General features: G+C 39.5%; 1 protein-coding gene across 1 annotated transcript in view; it reads right to left on the bottom strand.

Annotated features, from left to right (window-relative positions):
- Nucleotides 1-15048, bottom strand: part of DNAH11 (dynein axonemal heavy chain 11) — a 315096-nt gene that overhangs the window by 105606 nt on the left and 194442 nt on the right. Inside the window, 2 exon segments of the mRNA XM_060305020.1 lie at nt 928-1161; nt 9922-10083. Of these exon segments, the coding sequence (XP_060161003.1) occupies nt 928-1161; nt 9922-10083 (396 nt within the window).

The following is a 15048-nucleotide window of genomic DNA, read 5'->3' as shown; positions in this document are numbered from 1 at the left end:
CCCTGGGAGTTTCTGGCCTTGAGGTGACCACCAGTGAGGATTGTTTTTTTCCTCTAGCTCTAGAGCCTGGCTGGCCCATCTCCAAAGTCTTTGTCTTCTCTCATTCTAATTCCTTTTACCAGTCACAGAGAGGCAGCTTGGAACTATGGGCTTTACATAGATCTGGGCTCCAACTCAAAACTCATGGGCTCTGTGGCCTTCAACTCTTGAAGCCTCATGTGTAAAATTTCAGTAGGAACACCTACTTCATATACTTGTTTGATTTTTAACCATAAAATCTGATAATATGTGTGCAGACCCACACATGATTAACATCCTATGCAAATTCCCTCCTGATTGACTCCAGGAGGTTAGAGGTGCCATCCTTCAAGGTAGTGGAGGCGTTATGGTTGAGGATGAAAGCAACACTGGATATTTTCACCTAAGAGAGATAGTGGCTAAAGAGAGCAGATCAGACACCAAGGCCAGAGAAGACTGCTATACTTAGGGACCCCAATCCCAACACCCTTCATCACAGCATCGGCCAGGAAACGCTGCCTTCGCTGGGGGTTGAGAATCTGAGACCAAGAGGGATCTGATTTCCATTGTCCTGTGACAAAGTTCCTGATGATAAGCCCAGAGCATCAAAGCAGTGGAAGAGGAGAGGGGAACCAGCTGTGCCTGTTCTGTTCAACATCTCGACACTGCCCGGCACGGAGTCAGGCCAACAACGGAAGGGCTCTCTCCAAACCAGCTGTGATGGTGTAACTGGCTGATCCCTTTTCAGCCTTAGGAAAGCAGGAACTGTGTGTTCTCTATATCATTAAACTGTAAATTTTAGCACGATGCATCTTATACAAGTAGGTTAAACTGCTGCTTCAAAAGCAAAGGTATTTTTTAATTTTAGGCGCGTTGATTTCACTCAGTAGTAACATACCCGGGTCATACCTGAGAGGCTGTGGTTTGTAGCTTCCGGATGCCATTCACCAAGTGCTCTTTCTTCTGGGATATCTCGTTTTGTTTCTTCTTCAACAGGTTTTTAAACAGTGATATTTGTTCCAGAAAACTCTTTGGGGTGGTATAGTTGTGTCTTCTCTCATTCTGGTAATACTTGGTACTCATTTCATTTACGCTGGTGTGAACGTGTGCCATGAAGAGGCTAATAGAATCTTTATCCAGGGGCTGAAACATACACATGGCAATTCACATGAAATTCTCTCAAATGAAAACAAAAATGCAAATTTATAAAAGAAGAAAAATCAGCGAAATTATGCAGTATTTATTTTCTAAAAGCCAGAACAGCTTAGTTTCTAGGAAAACTTAGTCTTTCAGAGATGTCCACGGGATTGGAGAGATGACAAGAAACCTTCCAGCTTAGTAACCTCCTCTTGCCAAGTAGGCCAAAGGATTTATATGTGCTCCACATATCAAAACCAAAAGCCAAGATGGAACACAAACACTGCTTTTCACGACTTGATTTTTATCAAGCGTGTGCAAGAGAAAATGGAGAAACTGAGACACAGTACTCAGAGAAGTATTTTTGGTGTTGCTTTCAAGCTAAACGTCAGCCAAAGAAAACCAACAGTCACTGAAAAAAAAAAAAAGGTTAAACTGAGAAATACACAGTTTTATAAGAACCCATGTGGAAACAAACTGGAGGATAAGGTATAAAAGTCACTGCTCCTGGGAGAAAAATAGTATGATTATATGTATTCTCATTTGAAACAAACAAAAAATTGAGCAACTCTACTTTGAAGACTTACTGGAGAACCCCCCACTAGACATTCTTTCCATTTTGTCCTCTCTAACTTCTGAAGTAGTTCCCTTTTTAATTTGTGGAGTCACATCTCCCACATTTTAATGATTATTTATTGCATTCTGTAGGAGATGAACCAGGTTCAATTAATCAACGGGAGCCTAAAAATCAATTAATATGAATTAAATGAGCTACACCAACTCTTAGGAAAGTCACACATAATTTACCAAAGTGTTGTCAATAAAGCTTAGACAGCTTTGGGGAAATTGCACACAAGTGGCTGGTGATGCAGTTAAACGTTTCAGACCTGCGCCATTAATATCACAACCTGGGGTGCGAGGAGAGACAGGCCGATTCTTGTCAGAGAAGAACGGGCTCCAAAGCAATTTCTAAACACTTGGCTCTCCAACCTCACAGAAAACGCTTGACTGGGTTTAAAATATGTACATACCGGACTGTTCTGCATATTAAAAATCCACTGCGCTAGTAACGAAAATGTTTTTAAAGCAAAAGTTAAATACAGAATGATACAAATCCTGAATATTCTTTGTTTCTACTAGATCTGAGACGTATGTACATTATCAAATAGTGAATTCAGAATATAAATTTATAAGGAAGTTAGCAACACCATATAAATATCCCCTTAGGGATTTTATTTTTTAGAGAACTTGACTACAATATAAACATGGGCAGAAATTTACGCCTGTCCTGTGTTGTTTTAATGAGACTAAAAGCCAGCATGTATATTTCTAAAATATAAATATGTCCCCAGCCAAGTGCAACCTCCTTGCAGAAAAGAAAAACAAAACAAAACCTGGCCTCTGCCCAACCATGATCCTATGAGGAGGCTCCTCGGCTGCCCTGAAAAGCTTTCTTTAACAACAGTTTCATTTGTAAATCCCCGATGGAAGAAGTGGTTTCCGGTAGAGCTAGAAGTGGCCAGAGACAACTTGTCTCAATGGGGCAAAATAACTATTGTTATCGGACTTAACAAAATGGCACAGCATGGGAGACTTGCAGAGCCAGGGAGCAGCTGGTTGTAATTCACACTGTTTTTCAGAAAACTCTAATCGTTCCAGAACAGACCTCTTTGATGACTGGTCTTCCCTGCATTCTCAATTTGTCACTTTCTCTTATGATAAGGTCAGTAGTGACAGCACTTCCTGACATTAACAGCTGTGGCTTTTAAAAGGGTCATTGTAGAACTACTAATTGCAGTAATTTCATTAGCATAAATTATTTATTCTGCCATTCATTTATCTCCAGTTTTCTTTTGGGGGGGTGGCAGTGTGGGGTGGGGGGTGACCCGGGAGGAGATGGCTGCCTGTGCTGGTGCGGCTACAGTAATGGGGATGCAATGCTGTATTTTCACTTTTAGAGCTGAGAGTGGAGAACCTCATTCCTGCTACATTTGGCCCCTTAATGAAAACCGGTTGATCCCATTTGTAGTCAATTTACAGCTAATCATGGTGAAAGCAAAAATAAAAATAAGCAAAGTGCCAGTATCCAATGGTTATAAATCCAAGGTTTCCCCACTAAGATGCTTTGGAAAACACTGCTGAAGCCAATGCATAATCGAATGCAAAGAAGAAACTGTTTTTTCCTCACATTAAGAAAAAGTGTTTAATTTCTCCTCTCTGTGATGGCTCACTGTAAGCACAGAAACACAAACAAACCTCTTCTACTTGGTGTCCTGGCTCTCCAGCAGGGGCAATCGCTGCCACACCAAGTACCCTGGCCACCTGACTCTTCAAGCAAATGCCCAGCATGTCCCCGTGGTTGAAAATGACAGCAAAATTTGAATAAAAACCAACGCCTGGAGGCCAGAATGAAATCAAACACTTTAAGTATTACATAGGATTCTACACCCTCCCAAGACCAGCAAAGATGACTATACATCTGTACTTTTGAATTCAGTCTTTCAAGAGTATTGTATTCAAGGAAGGGAAAGGAGGCAGATTAAAAAAAAAGAAAAGAAAATCGTTTCCCTTTCAAGTTTTTTTTCTTTTTTAATAAATTTATTTATTTAATTTATTTATTTTTGGCTGCGTTGGGTCTTCATTGCTGCTCGTGGGCTTTCTCTACTTGCGGCGAGTGGGGCTACTCTCCGTTGTGGTGCGCGGGCCTCTTATTGCGGTGGCTTCTCTTGTTGAGGAGCACGGGCTCCAGGCACGTAGGCTTCAGTAGTTGTGGCACGTGGGCTCGGTAGTTGGGGCTCGCAGGCTCAGCAGCTGTGGTGCATGGGCCCAGCTGCTGCACGGCATGTGGGATCTTCCCAGACCAGGGCTGGTGCCCACGTCCCCTGCACTGGAAGGCGGGCTCTCAACCACTGCACCACCAGTGAAGCCCTCCCTTTCAAGTTGAACTTGGGATAATTTTGTAACGTATAATGTCATACACCTACTGTCCATCTTGGTAGTTTATCTCAGAAATTATTTCTATGCTAATTTTTCACAGCTTTACTGAAGTATAATATACAAAACTGTACATATTTAATACCTATGTTAATTTTCAATAATTCCAAATCTATTTTTATTTTTTTAATTTCATTTTTTCTTTCTTTTTTTTTTTTACAGTAGGTCCTTGTTATCTATTTTAAATATAGCAGTGTGTACATGACAATCCCAGACTCCCAATATATCCTATTTGTACTTTTTAGCTCCTTTTGGGTCTGGTCAAAGTAGAGAATCTCTTAGATACTGTGGTTGTAAGTTTGGTTTATTAAATAACAAAAATTTAATAACGCACAAAATGGCAGTATTATATTTGAGCTCCTCTCCTAAACTACTCATAGTGCTAATAGGCTCCCAGGAAAAAATTGTGGAGGCAGCCAGGAATGCGGGGTTTGAATCCTAGGACCCGGGTTAGATTTCCAGTTCTGTCAAACTGGGCAAGTTATTGCATTCCCTATACTTCCTACTGCCCACAAAATCAACAGTTAGACTTTCCTCACTCCTTTTTACTCTATTTCTTGTCTTCCTTTCCTTTTATTCCTCCTTCGGAAGAGGCAAACGTTTGTGCAACAGTCCAGAGCAGGATTTAAGAATATGAGCTCTGGCATGAAAGTGCCGAACGGGCCCCTCACCTGCTTAAGGATCTTGCGCTTATGGCTGCCAGCCTCTCACCTGTACAACAGGGAAACCAGTGGTCCCTGCTTAGAAGGTTGGTGATGAGAGGTGGGAAATAATGCAAATGCAGGGCAGGTGTTACCCTGCTCTTGGTGATGGTAATAGTACCAACAGTAGTCCCAGGAAGATTACCACCAGACAGAGCAGCCACAAGTGTTAAATGCAGAGTTTTCTAAATTACATGATAGTTTTTTGTTTTTGTTCGCTACTTTGGTGACGGCATTTTATTGTTAGCTTGTTCGTGTTTTTTATTTTTCTCTTTAAACTTTAGAGACCAAGCCTGGGTTAAAGACAAGTTTAAGTCCAGCATAAGCTAGCAATCTTCCAGATGAGTTTCCAATCCTCGAAAGAGGTGGCCTTCAATGTTACTGACAGAACATTAAAACAAAGATGCTAGTTGAGGACTAGGGCCATGGGGAGGAAAGATGGAGCCCAGCTTCCCCTCTCAGAGCAAGCAGACAAGGCAGGAGATGGATCTGGGGAGGCCAGCACTGTAGGAAAGCCACAAAGCTATAACTAGGATGTAGCGATGCCTCCATTTGATTTAGCTAAACTTTCAACTTCACAGCATGTCCAAGTTCCTGCGCAGCTATAAAAACTGGACCCTACTTTCCAGGTAGAGGGGATTCCTAAAGTTTTCATAACTGCAAAAACCCTGGAAAGCAGCATTCTACTGCTTTTTGCAATTCTATCCTAAATTTAAGTAACTTGCACAGAGCAAGAAATGTACGGCGAACAGTATGTTAGTGCGCATGTGCAAAGGAGAAAGAGGGCTGAAGAATGGGGAATATATGAACGACCACCTGGGCCTTCTCTCATCCGTTTGAATATAGGTTTAAGCCAGTATGAGATTTAGGCAGATTCAATAGAAATTTGGTTGCACTTGTTTTTGTCTTAATCTTTTAAAATGATTTCAGTATTCCTCAGAAAGAGGATATTTTTCACAAATTCACAGAATTTCTATTGTACAAGGTTATCTTTCCACTTTTGAAATTCATACTGAATAACCCTCACTTATATTTCAAAGCAAGAACTGCGCTTAAAACCATTAACAGAAATGCTGCTGCTAACGTACCTATCACTAACAAAGTGCTGTTTACTATGCTTCATGCTTGGCCTAAGGTTTTAAAAGGAAGCTAGAGACCAGTCATGAAATCAGTCTTTGAAATACAGCAGTACAATAACTTTCCTCCTTGAGTGGACATTTTCCCATGATTGGTTTGGAACATGGTAGGAGAATATGCCATTCTTATGTTGCCAAACCTTCAACAAGTTCTGGATGGAAGAGGTGGCAGCATGTGAAATAAAGTCATTTTATTGATAGAGCCGATGATATTGAGCTTATGTAACTATCTTGAAGTATCACGGCAAAAGGACAGAGAATTTTTACTTGCCAGTTGGACAACGTGACTGAAAAGGATGGGCATGGGCTTCTCCATCTTGCTCAGACCTTTTTTTTCTACTCCTTCTGAAGCAAATCTCACTCCTCAGAGAACTCGTCTTTTCACTTCCATTCAATAATTTCTCTTTTCATCAAGCCCTGCTTTCAAGTAGGTCGATTATTCATTTTGACTTGAAAAATCAAAAATATTATCTTTTTTTTAAAATAGGACTTATTCAATTTTAAAAAAGTTTAATTTGTTTTCGGTTGCATTGGGTCTTTGTTGCTGCGCGCAGGCTTTCTCTAGTTGCGGCGAGCAGGGACTACTCTTCATTGTGGTGCGCGGGCCTCTCATTGCGGTGGCTTCTCTTGTTGCGAAGCATGGGCTCTAGGCATGCAGGCTTCAGTAGTTGTGGCTCGCAGGCTCGAGAGCGCAGGCTCAGTAGTTGTGGTGCACGGGCTTAGTTGCTCCACGGCATGTGGGATCTTCCCGGACCAGGGATCGAACCCGTGTCCCCTGGGTTGGCAGGCGGATTCTTAACCAGTGCGCCACCAGGGTAGTCCCATTTCTTATCTTTTAACACCTGTTTCTCCTTCCTTTTTTCCTGGATTTTCCTAACTGGGACCCATATACTTCTCAACAAGATCTCCTCCCAATTATCATTTGTAACCCAATTCCCACGGATGGCTGGAGGATATCCTCTCCCTCCTTACACTGTGTCTTTCCATCTCCATTTCCAAATCTCCTATGAGGAGTGTATGTTGACACAAAGTCTTCAGATAAATACCTGGTGATACTTCAGTGTCAAACTATTTTGGTCATTCTGTCAGCTGTCATTTTAGTTCAATACCAGGTAACAGAAAAGTAGCACAAACATTAACTTAGACTTAGTCAGTCCACACCCCTGGGTGCTGAGTGTGTACTACCTGAAAATTATATGTCAGCAGACACAAAACCGCTTGCCTTTAATGAATCCTTTCTCTGGCTAAAGGCGGGGGGGGGGCACCTTGTATAAGTACCTTACACTCAGCAAATGAGGCCAATAATTAGGAAGTGCTAAATTATGCTGACAACTCTCAGTCTTAATAGTGGAAATTAAAACTAAGAAAGTGATCAAATTAGTGCTCATTCAAAAAATGTAAAAGCTGTTTTTGACCTCTACTGAAAAGGCCCCATGCATTTGGAGAAGAAGGTGGACACGTTGCGCTCTGAATTATAACTATTGCTCCTGAGTAACAAATTAGGAAGGTGGGAAAGTTAAATAAGCACACAGCACTGGAACGAAATTGACTAATTTGTTTCCAGGCATAATTCAGCTCCATAGAAATGGGAAAGTGCTTTTTAAATTCCTATTTGGCACCCAGCATCCTATAGGAGGCATCATGATACCGCCAAATAGAGCTGAGGACCTGCGAGGAGCCCTCTGGACTTAAAATGATGCAAGTCCTGCCTCATCCAGTAGATGTCAATGGTCACTGGCGTATCAAAGCTCCTTCAGGAGGAGCTGTTTTCTAAGTGGCACCTACTCTGACAGGAGAGAGTCTGCACCAGAGCAGCAAAGGCAAGGGGCTTAAAGCACTGTGCCAGACACTAAATTAAACCACACCACCGGCTCTGATTTCCTCCCATATGAGAAATGAACATTAAGAAACAAAGCATGCTGGTCCTTTTCTCTTCCTTACCAAGCCAGCCTAATCAAATGATCTGGATGAAACAGAATTTTGCTACCAAAAGATACATACAGGCTCTCTTCCTCTTAGTAAATCGGCATTCTGAATGTTTCTTGTAGTTATTAGAAGACAAAATAATTCCCTTCATAATTCCAGAAATGCAGTGGACCTAGCAATAGCTGAAGAAATTTGTGTTAGTAACTGACCATCATTAGTCATATTTAATGGTTTTCCAGATTTTAAAGTAAAAAATATTTCAGGTAGACTTTATGTAATGCTAGCGTTAGTCTCCACTAAATGGGGTTCCTCTGACTCGAGGAAGACACGTAATGTGGAGAACAGCATTTCAGACAGAAATCAATCACTCCTGGGACAGTCTACTACTCTGTTCATGGGAACAAATTTACATATATTTCCCTAAATGTAAGAAAAGCTTTGCAGTGTCCCCCAACCAGTGGGGAAAAAGTGAATATCACTTAAAAAAATAGAACCACACATGAATATTACTCACTCTTTACCCCCCCAAATCCTGATGATGATGTTGTTTTAAAGGTCTAGGTAAGTTCATTCAATGTTAGGGGTGAGTGTAGAGACAGGCAAGAGAAAGAACTTTCTGGATATGAAGAAAACAGTGAAATAGAGTTCATTTTTTTTCATTAATTTATAGAAATGTTTTAAGTGTGTGTGTGTGGAGAAAAGCAAGAGGAGGTATTTGAATATGATAAAACCTCTATCATATACATCTTTTAGATGTTGCATAACAGTTCTTCCCTGGCAATCCAGCAGTAAGTAATTAGATTAATAGACATTTTGGAAAATACAATAAACCATATATGATAAAGCTGTATATATTATGTATATAAAATATACATATAAATATGCAATAAAGCTAGCTGCATTACAAATCATTAATTGAAAAAGTAAATATGCCCAGATTTCTAACCCTCTGGCCACCAAAAGATATAATATTCAACGAAATGTGAAAGGACTGCTTTGGAAAAGCAGCAGTTACGGCTTTGGGAGGAAAGGAGGCTACAGCAGGTTGTCCCTGTTCACAGCAAAGTTTCAGCTGGAAAGAGCCATCACTCCTTACATATCCCTGATTTTATTTTTGGCTCTGAGAATCACTCTTCCTGCCTGACTTATTCTAGGCACCTTTCGACTTATCACTCCAAGGAATCAGAAGACAAACCTCCCTGGGAAATGTTCACAATCACCATCCATCCAAACTTTCCCATCAGAAAGGTGCTTGCTGGGTGCACAACTTCATTTCCAGGAGGTCTAAATGACACCTTCATATCTATTGGTACATTCCTTTTTCACTTTGAATCTGAATGCTTGAAGTGGTTTCTTTTTTTTCGTTTCATGCAACTTTTTAAAAAGGCAATAGGAGGTGGAAATTTCAACATGAGCAAATGACAAACATAATCTATAAAACATACACCCATAAAACAAAGAAGCATATACATTAGTTGACTTAGTGACTGCAAAATATATGGGGCCTGATTTTTCACCTATCAATACCATAATGAGAAAAATCACAATGAATTGCCTTACTTTGTTAAGAACAAGCATTGCATGGCTATGGGTGCCTACTTTTTTGTTTAGTTGTGAATGTAAAGGATTTATATTCAGTAAGTTCTGAATATCCTGGCCTTCTGGTGAGTCAGTGGATGAGTAAGAACTCACGTGCTGTTTGTGTGTCTGAGTGTGTGTGTGTTAGTGTATATGTGTGTCTGTGTTAGTGTGTATGTGTCTCTGTGTATGTCTGTGTGTATCTGTGTCTGTGTGTGTGTATGCACCTCAACCAGATACAAAAAGATCAGCCATCCTATTCAGTAAAATGTAAACTCACAAAGATGATCTTATCATCTTAAACAAACAAGGACAGCTTTCTGCTAGGAGGTGTATTTTGGAAATGTTTTACTGAGGACTTGGGTCAGTGAGAGTGTGTGTGTTTGAGAGAGAGAGAGAGAGTGAGAGATTCAGAGGCTGACACGGAATACCTCAATTCCCTTGGTTTCCTCAATGAACCTCCTGCTGACTGTGACCAGAGCCTCCTGGGGCCAAGCATGGAACCAGTCAACAGCCGTGCAGTTAACCAGGGCTGGGAACTTCCGAGCTCTACTTCTCAGCGTGTGACCAACCGGAGAGAAACACAAAATGATCTGTGGAGACACGGGGGCAGGGCAAAACCAGGAGGGTGATGAGTGAGCAAAGAATTACACCGCGACCCCAGACAATGAAAGAAAGGAGTGCAGCCAACCGTGACATTAAACTAGCCTAAAGCACCACAGAGTGGAAAGCAACATTAACCTCCTTGCAAATAAAAGTACAAACCTGCCCCACGGAACATACAGAAACAGTGCTGTGTGCTTTCCTTAAAATTGGTCCCTCTCCTTCTAAACATTTTTGATGATCATCAAGCATAGTGGGAAATTCATTCTTTTCTATCACACAAGTTACATTATGACAATTAAAAATAAAAACCAAATCTCTATGATAAAATAATACCAACACTATCATCTTCTGTCTCCTATTCTGTAATTCACCAGTCTCCATAAAACTGTGTAAGATACTTTTAAGAAAAGTTTTATCACATTCAATGTTTACTTTGTTTCCACTTAAAATAATTCACTGGAGTTCATACTTAACATTTTTAAAGGAGTAAAAATTTCAGTTTATACATGATCCTGATGAGAAATCTGTAAGTTTTCAAAGTTTTGTTTAAGTATTTAATGACTTAAGAGTTAAACTGGAAAGTTTCCATACTCTTTAGTGACAGAGGGCTGCTTTCTGTCAGGAGTGCCTGAGTTCAGCTGTGACATGTGTCACAGAAGCTCAGTGAGGGAAGCAGGTTATCAGGACTTCAGTGGGTCTGAATATCCTTTCTGGGCTCGTCAGATGTGGTGCCCTGTGTAAAGTACTAGCACAAAAGAGGTGTTTAGGGAGCTCCCTTTTTGTCCTCTGTCTTCTTTCCCAAGTCACTGTGGACTTGAGGGCACTGGGGAGACTGATGCCAACTGGGGTAAGGTCTGAGGATGAGTCTTGGTTTCCTTTTTTCTAGACGCGGCTTGCACTTGATGATGTGAAACAAAGCTCTGCAGTTCTTTCAATGAAGTCTCTCACACTTTGAGATAAGGCAACTAACAAAATCACTTTTCAAGGGATATATTTTTTCCACATAGCATTTTAAAATTCATGTCATAAAAATCATAAAAATATGTGAAACCATATATTCTCGTTTAACAGGTGTTTTTACCATATTAATTTTATATACTATGGCTCTTCAACGACTCAAGAGATGAATCCTAAGATCTAAAATGATTTTCAATAATGCATAAGCTGACCGATTTCTTTTTTATATTCAAGAGTCTAGTTACAAACTGAATAACTGCTGTAATATTGCATGTGCTAAGTTAACAAGTCTCAGTTACAAGGCAGAATTTTCACTTATATCTCAGTGTTTAAGTTTCTTCTAACTGCCTTGTCTCCCCATACGTGAGTATTTCTCCTTAATGTCCTAGAAGTTGGTTTTCTGCACCCAACTTACCTCTCATTCATGAAATTTTAGAGACTTCATTTATACATAATTGTAGCAAAGGGGGGGGGAAGCATCATTTATTTGAGGTCCTAAATATTTCCATCACTTCTACACTTACTCTGTTTCTACACTTACTACCGGCATACTATCAGGTCTGAAGAATGTGTTAGAAAACAAAGTATCTGAACCATGTGTGGTGAGCCTCAGGAAAAAAATACTTTAAGTTAATTTAATGATATGCCTTAATTATTTATTGAAAGATAATATAGAACACTGATTTAAAGAATTATTTTCCTTTTCTACAATTTTACAGTTGAATACATTTTTTTTTTTCTATGTTATAAGGATCCTCACAATGCCATCTAAATTTCATGTGGAGGGCAGAGGGCAGATGGCAGGAGACGAGTGGTTCTCAAAGGATTTTTAGGAGCTGGTTAGAAATGCAAATTCTTGGACCTACTCCAGACCTGGGGAATCAGAAACTCTGGATGGGGCTTGGCAATCTCTGTGTTTGCAACAAGCCTTCCACGTGATTCTGACACCCACAGCTATAACCTAATAGTCTTTAAAATTTCTATGGGAATACCTAAACGAAATATTTACACTTTTAACGCTTTTGCATTTGGTGAAATACTCATAGAATCTAAGTCTCTATTACATACAGAGTGAAGTAGAAAATTTAGAGAATTTTAAATAAGTTAGATAATCATTAATAACCTCAGTTCTATCAGATAAATTAGACCCTGGGAACTAAATGAGAGAAGTATGCTTGTTCATCAGTACTTCTTACAAAGGGAAAGGACAGTAGCACACTAGCCTTGAGGAGTGCAATGACTGCCCCAATTTCTAGCTTTGCTAGAAATCTAGCACAGAAATTCTCTCCATCCAGCTTCCTGGGTAGTATTCTGAGAGCCTATGCTAATATCTTGAAAGCGTTGGCTGTTCTGCTCTTTTTAAAAATAGTCTCCACAACTTTTTAGACAACCTGGAGTAAACTCAAGTCGTTGCCTCAAGGAACACTACTGTGTGTGTGTGGGAGGAGATCATCCTATAATTTTCCGGCTGCATTTCCCTAATTTCATGAGAGATTAACATAGCAAAGAATTTATAAGAAAGACAAATAAGTGATTAGAAAAAAGGGTGTGATGCTATCTATAACTTACTTTTTCAGCATCATTAAAATTGTAAGACATTTAACGTGTACAATAGGATGATTTTATAAACATAGACACTGTGAAAGGATTTCCCCCCATTGAGTCAATGAATACATCCATCACCCCATATATTTACCTTTTTGTTGACTAATTGTTCTGGCTGGGACTTCTAGTATTATGTTGCATTGGAGTGGTGAGAGTGTGCATGCTTATCTTGTTCCTGATCTTAGAGGAATAGCTTTCAGCTTTTCGCCATTCAGTATAACGTTAGCTGTGGGCTTATCATATATGGCCTTTATTATTTCAGGTATGTGACCTCTATATCCACTTTGTTGAGAGTATCTATCATAAATGGATGTGTATCTTGTCAAATGCTTTTTCTACATCTACTGAGATGATCATATCATGTTTACCCTTCATGTTGTTAATGTGGCGTATCATAATGATTGACTTGTGGATGATGAACCATACTGCATCTCTGGAATAAATACCACTTGATCATGGTGTATGATATACTTTGAATGTACTGTTGAATTCAGCCTGCTAACATTCTGTTGAGGATTTTTGCATCTATGTATCAAGGATATTGTCCTGTAATTTTCTTGTTTTGTGGTGTCCTTATCTGACTATGGTATCAGGGTAATGCTGGCCTTGTAAAATGAGTGTTCCTACTTCTTCTATTTTTTTGGAAGAGACTGAAAAGGATCGGTGTTAATTCTTCTTGAAATATTTGGTAGAGGTCACCAATGAAGCCAGCTGGTCCTGTAAAATATACCTTTGAAATACTTCAGTCTAGTACAATATGCATGTGAATACTCATCTTACTTTACAACTTAGGGGCCATTATCTGGTTATTGTCATTATATAACCAAGAGAGACACATGGGCTCGGGATGCTTAACCAGCATTTCACACATTCTAATGGAAGCCTGCATTGCAAAGTCGGCTACCTGAGCTCTTAGCTAACTTCTCTCATCAACATAAACGGCTGGTTACTTAGCATCATGAATACTGGATATGATTGTTCAATGATGAAATGAGTGGTGTTCAAGATATCTTAGAAAAACAGAAATATCTGTACTTGCACCTCTACTGTTCTATGAACAAAACAGGAAAAGCTACATCTCAAAGTAGCCGAGTAATCCCCGTGACTCTTTAGACTTCGGATTTTGACCGGTCCTGTGTCCTGTGGTAAACAGCTTATGGAAAGTTTCTGTACTTTTATGTGATCCCAATGAGAAGATCAGCTTAATCCTACCATGAAAATAGTTCTATATCTGCCTCAAAGGAACTTTCCAATTAGGGCTAGTCAGGTTCCTAAAAGGACAGAGTTGGGATTCCAACAAGTTTACAGAGCAGATTTTAAGACTTCAAGACTTGTTTTAAGTTATGGGCTACACATAAACTCTATGTGTACCAGAGTTCAGTCTGAGACTTCTTTCTTTGAAGCGCATCTTAAATTGGAAGATTTGGGGAGAACATTCCCCATCCCCCGAACAGGCGTCATCTACCTCCAAGTATTGAAGGTCCCTGAAATATACCCCCAAATAGTTCCTGACAATTGCAAATGACCAAATTGGCTTAAGTTAGTTTCCAGCAGTGGATTGGAAAGAAAAGTCGGCTAAGAAAATAAAGTTAAAAATGCCTTAGACAGCTGTGCTCTTTTCTAAAAGCAAATTCTCACAAGTAAAAAGCAAACCCTGGAATCACCATCTATATATTTTCTACAGCTCTAATATTTGGATGTCAGGAACTTGCTTTTGGAATCCATACCACAGAACTTTCTATTCCCTTTTTTTTTCCCTCTACACAAGTGTTAAGACTCCTTTGCAATAACCCTCTTTTCATTGTGCTTTGGAGTACATTTCAATTTCTTTTAGATAAGATCCCATGTAAGTACACATTAATTTGCATATCACTAACAGGCCTCAGTCCATTTCCTCTTGTAATGGAAATTTGAATTGCTATTATCAGTGTATTTTTTTCCAGCTGATATAGTTTATTCTCAGAGGGAATCTTCCCACACGTTCACTTCAGAAGCTTCTATCCATAACTTGTGTTTGCATTTATCCTCAAAAGTCTCAGTATTTTTCAAGATTGATAAGATCTGAATCTTACTGAGAGAATCCTCCCGGGAATGGAGGTTTAGCCTAGAAACAATTCCTCGGTTTGATTGTTTTACCATCACCTTATTAACTTTGTGTATTTTCCTGTATCATCCCCTCACCTAATAACCTTTTAACTTCAATTATTTTTATGAGATTCAACAGAATTTTCACCATACACACATTCTATGAATATTTACCTTTATTTTCTTTCTAGGTAATACACAATGAAATCATTCCCACAGCCTTTCATGTGTGTATATTCTTCAGTACAGATTTTTACAAGAGTTAAAAACTTTTTTCATTGGGGAGTTTTAGTTCTTTTCTTTTT

The sequence above is a fragment of the Globicephala melas genome, chromosome 9 (genome assembly GCF_963455315.2).
Source record: "Globicephala melas chromosome 9, mGloMel1.2, whole genome shotgun sequence".
In the NCBI taxonomy this organism is placed as follows: Eukaryota; Metazoa; Chordata; class Mammalia; order Artiodactyla; family Delphinidae; genus Globicephala; species Globicephala melas.
This window is presented reverse-complemented; position numbering and strand designations above follow the sequence as displayed.